Source organism: Cryptomeria japonica, chromosome 8 (genome assembly GCF_030272615.1).
Source record: "Cryptomeria japonica chromosome 8, Sugi_1.0, whole genome shotgun sequence".
Lineage (NCBI taxonomy): Eukaryota > Viridiplantae > Streptophyta > Pinopsida > Cupressales > Cupressaceae > Cryptomeria > Cryptomeria japonica.
Window position 1 is genome coordinate 492,292,826 of NC_081412.1, and position 12,382 is coordinate 492,305,207.

The 12,382-nt window shown below is 36.2% G+C and overlaps 1 protein-coding gene across 4 annotated transcripts in view; it reads left to right on the top strand.

Moving 5' to 3' along the window:
* The window catches only part of LOC131060048 (uncharacterized), a 45,044-nt gene extending 37,880 nt beyond the window's left edge, over positions 1-7,164 (top strand). For 2 of the 4 annotated variants that reach the window (XM_057993141.2, XM_057993144.2), the window contains 7 exons: positions 4,443-4,514; positions 4,643-4,822; positions 4,926-5,060; positions 5,216-5,302; positions 5,422-5,647; positions 5,830-6,389; positions 6,526-7,164. In XM_057993141.2, the coding sequence (XP_057849124.2) occupies positions 4,443-4,514; positions 4,643-4,822; positions 4,926-5,060; positions 5,216-5,302; positions 5,422-5,647; positions 5,830-6,389; positions 6,526-6,840 (1,575 nt within the window). In that variant the 3' untranslated portion in view covers positions 6,841-7,164. The remainder of the gene's footprint in view (positions 1-4,442; positions 4,515-4,642; positions 4,823-4,925; positions 5,061-5,215; positions 5,303-5,421; positions 5,648-5,829; positions 6,390-6,525) is intronic. The other 2 variants (XM_057993143.2, XM_057993142.2) reach the window with 2 other exon arrangements.
* Positions 7,165-12,382: the final 5,218 nt, after the last annotated feature.

Below are 12,382 nucleotides of genomic sequence, written 5' to 3' on the forward strand. Positions count from 1 at the left end.
TTGAAGTTGAAATGATGAAAAAATGAGCTACAAACAAGAAATTCGCTCCTAACCAAAGGGTCCAGAGCGAAATTCCCAATATCACCTAAATTGCTCACAATGATGATCAAGAAATGGATTCCCAGGCCTTGGTGGAGAAAAGACTAGTGTATGCTTGCCTTGGAAGGTATTTTGGAATAAAGACATGATGGAATTTGTCCAAAAGTGCAAAATTCGCTCCTGACCCTTCCAGAGGGTCCAGGGCGAAATTCTTATAGGGTCTGTCCCTGGAAAGACTCTTGAACAAACTTAATTTTGATGTCTTCTTGTTGATGATTTAAGGTATAAAATGCTATGTTGAAATGAATTTATTATGTGTCCTTAATCATCTTTTTGTTTGTCTTGCAGTTAAAAGGCAACCTTCTCCATCCTAGCATCATCAAGGACGACCTTCTCCGGTCCAGCATCAACAAGGATGACCTTCTCCAGCCCAGCATCATCAAGGACGACCTTCTCCGGTTCCGCATCATCAGGGACGACCTCTTCCAGTCCAACATTCGAAGGAAACATACACCATCCATCCTGCACATCGAAGACAAAGGAAGTTAAAGCAAGGGTTCGTTGAAGAAGCAGGCAATTTCAAAAGAGTTAATTAAAGCTAGCTTCTCAGCAACATCAAATTGAATATCTACCAAGTTAGAAGTGTCAGACAAGGTGGCATCCCAGTCATCACTCCTCCAATCGGATTGGTCCACCTCAGCGTGTCCAGATTCAATGTACCTGACTCATGGGAGATGGCACAAACTTCGATGTACCTACCCCGGTTCTCCATTGGTCGAATATTCCAGAGAAGACATGTGTCCAAATAATGCAATTATTTCATTGGCCAGAATTGAGTTTGTTGTAACAAACCCTAATTAGGGTTTTCATTGTAAAATCTCGGCCATTGATCTCAAGTTGATCTGAGCCATCGAATTGTATTGAGGGCACTATATAAGCCCTGGCTCCTCATTTGTAAAGGCTAATAGTTAGTCAATAGTTGATAGTAGGTGAATAGTTAGCTAATAGTGAATAGTCAGTTGATAGAATAACAATTAGAGTAGAATAGCAAGAGAAGGCAAAGATTGTTGCCAAGATGTTGTTGTAAAAGACTTGTAAAACTTCATTGAAGAAATGGTGAAATCTATGGGTCGATTCAACAATTTGCATGGTCTTTATACTTCTCAGATTTGATTTCATGTTATTAGATGAGTGGAAGAAATGTGTTTGATTGATGGTGAAATTTGTATATCCATACTACTAGTAGTTTGTTGATTGCAGACTTGCCTTGTGTAGTCAACTGGAATCATTCAGCTTAAGCTTAACTTCAATTGTCGCTTCTTCATTGATATGCATTAGCTTGATGGTGTCTATGCTTGTAGCGATGATCTGAACATCATAAAGCTTTCCTCTGAAGATCGCACTAACCTTGTGGAGATGGTCCTGGGATGTCAAGACAAGACTTAGTTAGAATTTCATCAAAGGTCATTCATTGTTCCTACATTCTTAGTGTCAGAATTGGATCCTTCCCTTGCCCTCATCCTTTTTTCCCTTTTTTCAAAAAATCTAGGCTAGTGAAATCCTGTGTTCTAGCAATATTCAAAGCAAATCAGACGTTTAGTCATCAAGTGTAAGTTCCCTTGTGATTCCAGCAAAATCACATCATACCACAAAGAGCTTATCCACGAGTAGAGAACCTACATACAAGAACCTTGGAGTTGCCTTGACTGATCCTTCGGCGAGATCTTCAGCAGTCGAGAAACTTTGCTCAAGAGAGGATAAGGTACCTTTAGGTATTTTATTCTGTGTTCGCATGTGCATAAAAAACACATCAACAGGTTCCTAATTTGCCTTGTGGGTTCATACTAGATGAACCTGAAAAAAATTGTGTCCTTTATTTTAATCCACAAAATTTGAAATTCAGCAAACTTCTTGAAAACCTAAATAAATCATTGTGGTTGTTTACGTGCATGACCTATGGTATTTATCACAAAGTCTTCTAGAGGTAGCCTATTCTTGTTTCCAAGAGCCTTCTCAACTTTTTCAGATGTTTGTCTATGGGTTCGACCTATTGATTGTTGCGATATGAGATATTAAAATATTTATTGTTTTCTTTAATATTAACATTTAATAGTTTAAAATTTTAAATATTTTACTTAAAATATATAATTATTAATATATTTAACATCTTCAATTTATTTTAAAATATATTCTACCAATATGAATACTAAATAATTAGTTATAATAATAGTCACATTTTTTTTTTGATTGGTGAATTTGAGATTTTTAGCTTGGCCTAGACTAATCGAGGCCCAATCGGGGGACCTCATCCTCAACATGAACGCACAACAGTCCAAACCCATGAGTAGGGGCACATAGCCCACTAGTGCACCAGCCCAGTGAGGGTATGGAGCACAGTCGTGAACGCCTACTAAGTCATTTGGCATGAATGCCAACAACATCAATGCTAAGGTTCAAACCCGTGAGCACATTGGATTAGTGAGGACACAAGCCCAAAATCACAATTGTCCAGATGGCTTTGATTCTTGGTGGTAACATCAACAATGCCACAACGTAACCATCGCACTATGGGATAAACCTCTATATTCACATTAATATTAATATATATTATATTTATTTATTTAATATATTTTTTATATATACATACAATCATATTAATATGTTTTTATTTATTTTTATTTTTATGTATATTAATGGATATTAGATAATTTTTTTATTTTACTATATTTATTTATTATCTTTGTTACCCGGGACGTGTCCTTGGCCAAAATGGGTCTATCTTTGTCCCCGAAACCTTCTGGAGATGTGGGGATGGGATGGGATAGGGCTTTTACATTTTGACAAAAGGAAAAGTTTGGATATTTGAAAATTTCAATATTTTAAATATAGAAAATACATTGCCCCTTTGTGTTTGCATAGTCTCTTTGTCATTGTGTGTGCCTTACATGAATATTTGAAATTTTCTATACTTTGATAGCCCTCCCTTGCCATCCCCTAAAAAAATGGCTCCCTTTTGTTGCTGTCCCCAAAATGTGCCCCCTTGTTCTTGAAATGCTGGGTAACATAGTTTATTATTTATCTATTAAAGAAAAGTTATATATTTAATTTTTATATGTTTTTGTATGGATGGACCCAAATATTTTTTTTGATCAAACTTGTGAACCGAACCTATGAACCTAAACCCAAAGTAGTACCACGACCAGTAGCTTAGGTTTTAATATATATCATGACATTCAAGTTTCACTAATTGACATTGTAATACTATTAGCTTTCATGGAGGTTTTGTTTACTATATGATGCTATGTGGTATTCTGAACTTACTGCTGCAAATATGAATCTACTTCTGGTTTTTATATGTTTTTGTATGGACAAATCCAAAACAAACCCAAACCCCAAGTTTGTTTTGCCCGAACCACAAATCCAAACCCAAACCAGTATAGGACCGGTAACTTAGCATGAACCCACTTCTCCCTTAATCAAGGTGTTATAATTTCTCTATAACGATATTTTAATTGTGAGGTTAGAATGACAAGTTAGATTCTTTTTATTATTATCAATGTTATATGTTTTCCTTGTAAAGTAATTCACAAGTCTTTAGAATGTTTATTTATTGTCATTGCTATTTATTTCAAAGTAATTTTTCATTTGTGTTTGGAGGTTCTTTTGGGTGACACCCATGTACAACAAAAGCTTTGTCTCTCTTAAATCCTTAGGCAAGAGATTTTGTTTGATTGGCACACACAGAGAACTTATTCATTATGAAGTTCCCTTTGACTAAAGCAGTAGCATATGGGACACGAAGAAATAATAATGTACATAGCTTCAGGAATCAACTGTGTGAATTTTTTTGCTTGATGTTTCGGATCAAACTCCATGATCCATTATCATTCTATTGTATTTCTCTTGTTCTGCTTTCTTATTCCTGATGAAGGATCATGGAGTTTGATCTGAACCATCGAGGAGAAGAATTCACACAGTTGATTCTTGAAGCTATGTACATTAATACTATGGACTGTGGAAATTATATATCTACAACAAGAAATATTTTTTCACAAGACTTGTCTTTTCTAAGTATATAAATCTTGCCTATAACTTATAAGATTAGACTCTTAGAGTAAAACATCTGCTAATTCATATAGAATAAATTTAAGTCTGGGCTCCTTAGATTCAGTGAAAACTCATCAAGCATTACTGATTTGCATTGACCTCGAAAAATGTACCTTTTCTTCAGTTTTTCCCGTAAACTATTGATGTATGCATTTTAGTTTATTGGAAGGCATGCAGAATTTGTTTTCTTATGTAATGCCCTTGAATCATACGACCTGTAGATAATACATTAATTTATCAAACATCTATTTGTCTTCAACTTTGGTAATTTGCAAGCATCGAATGTGCTTTTGCAGGACAGGACTTACATTGAAACTGCTCTATTAGCAATGCGATTGGGTATTAAAGTTGTACTAGTCCTTGAGCAGGTCCTTAGCTTTTCTGTTCCCTTTACCTTTTTTGACAAAGTTAGCATAAGCACTTGTAAATTGGTATGGTATGCCTTATTCATGTTTTTTTCTCAAAGATGATTCTTTTTTCTTTGTGTATTGGTTAGATGGAAGAGCTGAATCTAGTGATCAAAACCAGCAGAGCATTGAAGGTTCAGCCAGTAATTGGGGTAAGAGCCAAGCTTAGCACCAAGCACAATGGTCACTGGGCTGGAACCTCTGGTGATAGTGGGAAATTTGGACTCAGTATCAATAAACTCGTTCAAGTTGTGCACAGGCTCAGAAAAGTAGGTTTTACAGGTTTTCTTCTGCTACAGTTTTCATGCCGCACTTGTAAGTTGTAAACTTATAAGATGTCTGATCAATCATGATCGTTATCATGCCCTGCAGGAAAACATGTTGCAATGCTTGCAATTGCTTCATTTTCATATTGGTTCTCAGATACGATCTATTTCAACTATAAAGGATGCCATAGATGAAGGGAGTCAAATCTACTGTGAATTAGCTCTGATGGGTGCCCCTATGGTATGCCCTGGGCTACTTCCTTTTGGTTCATTACCATCTTCTTTAATTAGTCAAATTTAAAGGTGATAACATCTGAAGATATGTAATATCATGAAAAAAAAACTGTGATAAACTGGTCCCTTCTCTTATACAGTGTATATATCTGATTTTTGCAGCATTACATTGATGTTGGAGGTGGGCTTGGGATTGACTATGATGGTACAAAGAGCCCATCTAATGTTTCAATCAACTATAGCATGCAAGTGAGATAGACATTTTCTTTTCTACTTGGTTAAGCAAGAGTGAAACTCTTAGAAAAACAGTCACACTTGACGAGTATTGTGTTTCTATATAAGTAACATTGAACCAAATTTATCTGTAGGACTATGCAAACTACATCATAGCTGCTTTGCGGGATGCCTGTTTTCTCAAAGGGATTTCTCAGCCAGTAATTGTGTCTGAGAGTGGGAGAGCTTTGGCTTCGCATCATTCAGTCATTGTGTTTGATGTATTAAGTGTCAGCCAGCGGATGCAACCAAAGTTTATTAGCAAGCAAGAGAGTTCGGGCACAACTATAGTGCAAAGTATAGATAAAGCAGATTATTCAGGTATGGCTGCATTTAGCGAATATAAAGCATCTGGACTAGAAAATTGAACTCGTGTACCTCTATATTTTGGTTGAGATAAGAATTATTGAAGAGGATCTACTATGATGAATTTTATCCAGGTTGAGTTAGTGGTTCAAATTTCAAATGCTAATAAAGTGACAACTTTAATGAGCATTATACAGGTTCAATTATGCATGCAAATATCAATGATCAGGAGGATTGCAACCCTGGGGATGATCTACTCTCAAGTTTCCATGAAGTCTCAAGAACTATGTGCCAGCAAAATCTTTTGGAAGCTTTTAATGATGCAAAGCAGTTAAAACAAAAAGCAGAGACCTTGTTCAAACTTGGTTTCCTCAGTCTTGAGGACAGGGCACAAATGGAAACTCTTTATGATGCAATTTCATATACTTTCCTGGACAATTATAGGGACTCTGATTTGCCAGATGAATTAGAAAAGCTTAAAAACTCACTGGCTGCAATATATCATATCAACTTATCTATTTTCCGATCTGTACCTGATTCATGGGCCATAAGTCATGTTTTTCCTGTCATGCCTCTGCATCGATTGCATGAGAAGCCAACTGCACAAGCAACCTTGGCTGATTTGACATGTGACAGTGATGGAAAGATAGAGAACTTTATAGGACCTAGTGGGGAAGTTGAAAATGTGCTTTCTGTGCATCATTTACGTGAAGGAGAACCATACTACATGGGGCTATTTCTTGCTGGTGTTTATCAGGTATCCTTTAACCCTTCACACATTCTTCTCTTCCAGCACATTTCTTGAGTCTTATCTTTGTTCTGGAAACTTATTTCTATCACACGAAAATAACTACTGTTAGTACTAATTTGATCTAGTATAAATTCATGTTCAGGAAGTTATGGGAAGCGCTCATAATTTGTTTGGAGGAATAAATGTCATTCACGTGAGGTTGAAAGCATTAAACAATATCGGTAAAGCTAATGATAGCAAAAGTAAAGGGCAATATACTTTTGATCGAATAGTGGAGGGCCAGACAGCTGAAGAAATATTATTTTCTGTCCAACACAATGGAAGCAAAATGATTGAAGATCTACAGAGGGAAGCTGAAGAAGCTGTTAGGAATGGTTGTTTGTCTATGGAAGAAGCTGATATACTAATAGAAAACTACAAATGTAGCCTTAATTCTTATCCTTACCTAACAAAATAAATGGATGCAGTTAAATTCGAGTTTACAAATTTCTATTCACATATGTGGAAGCTAATGCTAGTTCCATACAGTAAACTATTTGGTAACTTCATGTGGCAAATTGTGCCATCATTTAAAGGCAATTTTTGGATAGCCCTCATTAATCATCTTTGAGCATTATATAATTTGAAGTAGGATTTGTTTGCAGAATTGGGGATTCCTGGTTGCCATGCATACACGATCACTTGCTTCCTGGCAATTCTTGTTTTCCTTTATACTTTTCACTTGCATATCCGATGGCTTTCTTTCGTCCGAGTCCCTACAATTAGCTTTTTTCAATGATCAGGAATTTGCTTGTTTCTTCTAATGTTTGGTGGCAATAAAAGAAATCTGATCAATGCGATTCTAATTACTAGAACCATTTTCTATTTTATTAAAATACAAATTGCAGACCTCATATACATAGGAATGGTATTAACATTATTTTGTTAATTGGAAGGAAGCCGACCCATTTACCTAAATGTTATTTGGTAAGCGTATTATAAGTTGCCGGTTCGGGTTTGGGTACTGGTTTGGGTTCGAGAACCCGGTTTGCCAGTACGGCAAAATTTTAAAAAGGGGTTTGGGTTCGTAAATACAAAAACAATGTAAAAATTATATATATATATCTCCAAAACCTAGTATAGATGTATGTTGCACAAGGTCCAAAGACTCCATTTTCTTCTCTGAAGAAAAGATGCTTCTGACGGATATCCGATATATATATATATATATAGTAATGTGACCGTAACGTCCACCCTATACTGGCCAAAGATTTTTAACACCAAAATGCTGCAATTTCACATGTTTGGGTGCATTGCATTTCATCTAATAATTGGTATGCAATTTTAATTGATGAATTTTTCTAACTGCAAATGTTCATTACGGATTTGTCTAAAGTATTTGGAACATATTTGCATTGCAAGGAAATCACTTTAACATTCACCAATACTGAAAGCATTATATCAAACATTTAGCATACAAACATTGTGACTGAAATTAACCAACAAGCTGCTGTAGTAGTGATTTATAAATTGAAATTTCATCAGCAAATGTTTCAAAGCTGATAATATTATAAATGTACTAACCCTTAGAATTGCTGCTGGGAACTATATGTATGATAGTCATTCATGACTCTTTGTATATTCAGAATACATGTCATATTAAGTTGCTGCATACTCCACCAGGTGATAAGCTAGACCCAAATTGAATTTGCTGAAGTTAGACATGCTGTAGCTGTGTGATAGTCAGAGATTTGGAACCAGTTTGTTCCTTGCCAATATGGTCTAATATTTCTTTTTGACTGCCTATTAATTTGAAGGCCTTGTAATTTGTTGCGTAAAACAGTCTTTTAAAAAACTGATAATAAACTTGTCTTTTCCTGAGGCAGCCTTTGGGTCCCACCAGAGATAATTCTGTATTTCTTTACAGCAGACAAGGCTTCAGCACGTCAGAAATTGTTCCCAAATAAAATATTTTATGAGAATCTTTAAATGGACATGCCTAATTTGGCTCCAAAACTACGCTATCATACGACCGATAACTTTCGTGTTATGCGGATACAAAAACTGCAGAATAGGCACAAAATGGCTGCAGGGCTTGGCAGAAGCGCTGCGGCCGCTGTCCCCCACTATAGTATAACACTAAAGTTATCGGTATACAGTAGGGCATTTTTGGAGCCAAAATAACTACAGCCTCTTTAAACTAATATCCTTAGAAGATTCACATATAATATTTTGTAGCCTTTGAACTCTGCGTTTTCAGTAGACAACCAATATAAGATGTCAAAAATATTGTCAGTTTGGTTCTCACAGTGTATTGGTTTCCAGCCATATGATGGCAGTCTTCTCTATATGTTTAAAACCATATTAATTTGTAGACTCCAAAACTTGGATCGATTCTTCTCTTTGTTTTTAAAAAAAACCTTTGTTGACCCCCTTTGACTTCATTATCAGTTGCGACAGACTTTCTTTGAATCCCTCATGCATTCGAAACACACAATAACTCCTTAGTGATCTGAAACGATGCTCCACGCAGGTAAGAGCATAACTACTGTGTCCCAAAATATGATATTTATTCTTCAGGCAGATGTTTGACTCCCTTCAAAATAAAAATATAAACTTCGCACCAAATACTCATGGGATTATGATATAACTGCTACCAATAGCTCTAGAAATCTATATTATATTGTTTAAGACTACTGATGAGGGCTATCGATCTCAGACAATAGAATATATGAAAGCCAAAATACATATCGGATACATTCGAGTCTTCCACAAAAATATAATATTCAGAATGTATTAACCTTTTTTCCCCCAAAACATATACAGATACAAAATACCTCAGTTCTAGAAATATCTTCACCTCTGCAAATTCATCTCTAATTGAGATTTCACAAATTTGTTAAAACTTATCTGTCAATCCCTATGTGAGATTTCTGGATGAAACCTCCAACATGAATTAGGTTTTCGTCCAATCCAACAAAACTCAAGGGTATCCGTCCTAGGGCAGGAAACTGAAAGCTAGAAGCTCCCAAATTCTCCAAGAGAAAATAATAAACCAAGCATACCCAAAATGAAGCCCAAGCTGCCTTCTATAAAAACCCTTGAAGAAGCTTCCAAAAACCCTTTGATATTTCCCTCACTTTTATATGTAGTTTTACCAATGGGAAATAATAATATTAAAGTGACTTTTATTTTATTATTCTTTGTTGACATAAAAAGTCACTTTAATTGCTCTATTAAATGATTAAATTAAGTTGTCATTAAACTTGATAATTTGACAACTTAGAACTTAATTATTTAATTGACTTTTTCAATGTCCCCCAAAAAGGGGGACATTACAGTCCTCCCTTTCTGAAGATTGCTTGCCCTCAAGCAATCTGTGCCTGCATGTTGAATCCCAATTCTGAAATCCCATATCAACCACAAAAACGCTACTCCACTAAAACGTTGCGCGACTCTAATAGGAACATCACTATGCCCAAAGTTGTGAAGTAACTCATCATGATCCCAATAATGAGGCATACCAATCAAACCAATGCTAGGATCCCATATCAAAATATAGAACTTGTTGTATGAGATGAAGAAATAGTCTAATACCAAGGAATCACCATCAACCATCCAGTCGTACATGTAGACCGACCAAAGGATATTATAAGCAACTTTCACATATCCAAAAATCAACGTACTAGGCCACCACATTCCACTGTTATATCTCAGACCAGCAACAAATTGGATGGCATTGATGTCATCATACCGATAGAAGACTCATCTCATAAGGATTACCCATCAAGTAATCATGTTCCCACACACTACAATACATATCAACAGCTGATGTAGACCCAAGCAATTCTGAAAATGTAGTGATCAACCATGTGAGACAGTCTCTAAACAACCCATGTCATTTGGCTCAAATGCTAACCAATAGGTAGCTGTACAGTCACAAGAATTAGGTGCCAACATCAAATTGGCAATGTAGATGTCATCACCAACACCCAATATCGTCTCATGAGTGGCTGGTCCACTAATAGTATCGTCTATAGAATCATTATGTCCACTGATAATATTGTCAATGTCAACAAAAATTTCAGTGTTAGAAGGCTCTTGCTCAGCATCAACTATAGAGTGGCGTGTATCCCAAATTTGTTGCCGGGGAAACTTGGCTTGTTGGGCTATCAAATTAGCTTTCTTTGCCTTCTCAATCCAACCATCAACCAACTGATTTAATGTTGTTGTTCCAAAGTGAACAAATTCAGTCGTCTTGGAGGATGTGTAATCATAATGATCATGCCCAACATATGCATCTTGCATGCCATCATTTGAAGACTTGCCTTTACTAGTTTCTCCATGAATAGGGGTTGCAAGTTCATGTAATTGAAAGAGTATAATGCTGCTGTCCTTAACCGGAGATTTTAGACTAAATGTACCTTTTCTTTTATTACTTTGGAAATCTTCAATGCAAGAGCACACTGGCATACACTTGGCAGCCCAAACCTGTAGCATATCAAGTCTTGAAGCTATGAGATCCTTATACTCAATCAAAGTAACATCATAAGAGTGGAGCACAACATACAAATTGATTCATGTTCATTTTCAACTATTATTATAAAATCAAATTCTTGGCAAGTAGAAGCTCCCACCATTACCTCAAGTTTATCTATCCTCTCATGAATGTCTACCATGCTATATTTTTTGTGAACTCCATCTAGTTTGGATTCAGTCTCATGTGTTGTCAAAAGATTGTTGTCCCATCTTCTAATCCATACCATCACCTCCATAACTAATATGTTTACCATTACTAACCAAACCCAAGGTGTAGCATGCAAAAGAAACTAAACATTATCAAAATGCAAGACCTTCTTAGTAAGCAATCTCCTAGTAGACAACCTCTAGGTTTCTACAATCATCTCTTTAAGACCAAATGTCTCATATGATGTTAAAAATGGTCCTTCCACTATAGATGATACATGACTAAATGAATTGAAATCAATAGTATTCCATTCACAGCAATGGTTATAACACTTGTGGCTGGTCCATCAAGTGTGTGTCCCATGTCATCATGAAAACTCAATGGTGTAATATGTGACTCCTCAAGAGCTGTTTTGTAATCATCATTCATACGCTGCTTATACTCCATCTCCATGTCGTTGTTCCTCCGAAGTAAGAGTGATCGAAGATAGGCTTCTCTTCACTGCCTTGCTAGTTCTAATAAGATTGTAACGTTCCTTGACCTCTCGTAGGTGCGGCCTTGCTTGGCCAGCCAACAACTTGGCTTCTCTAGCCTCCTTAACCACTCATCACACATGCTGTGAGTCCTCTCTAACTCTTCTATGCTATGAGGTACAAAATCAGACCTTTTACTAGATGCACCATCAACCAATGACTCGTGTTCATCTTCCAAAACCTGAATGCCAACATTAGGTGACTCCATAACATTGTCTTCTCCATGATTAAAGGCTGCATCACCTTGAATATGAAGAGATATATCACTGCTGTTATAACAATCAACACCGTTGTCATGCATTTGTGTCATGCCTTCAACTCTTACAAGCACCTCTTTATTGGAAACTTCATTCTCAACACTTGCACTTTGAATGTCAACACTTGTAGACTTCTCTTCATTTGTTATTCCATGAGTAAAAGCTACAAACTCATGAGAATGAGGAGGTAAACTATTTCTGTCCAAATCAGAATTTTGGCCTTCTCCTCTTTGCTTTCTTTGGAATCATCAATAATTTGCACCATAGAAGTGGCTGCTATTACATCATCATTTTCAGACAATTCCCCATCATATGAAGATACATGAACTTCATTGGAGACATCTTGGATGTCTATCATGCCTCCTCTTTGAACTAAACCAATATCTTCATAACCTGAAGTAATTTGTTCTTCATTCACTTTCCTGTTTGTTCCATCTTCTTTTGCTAGATGAGCATCAGAATTCTCATCATTAGTAGGAGCACATGAAGGGCTAGCTTCCTCTTGGTTTTGAGAGGCAATTTCCCTTTTGTTAACTGGCTCAA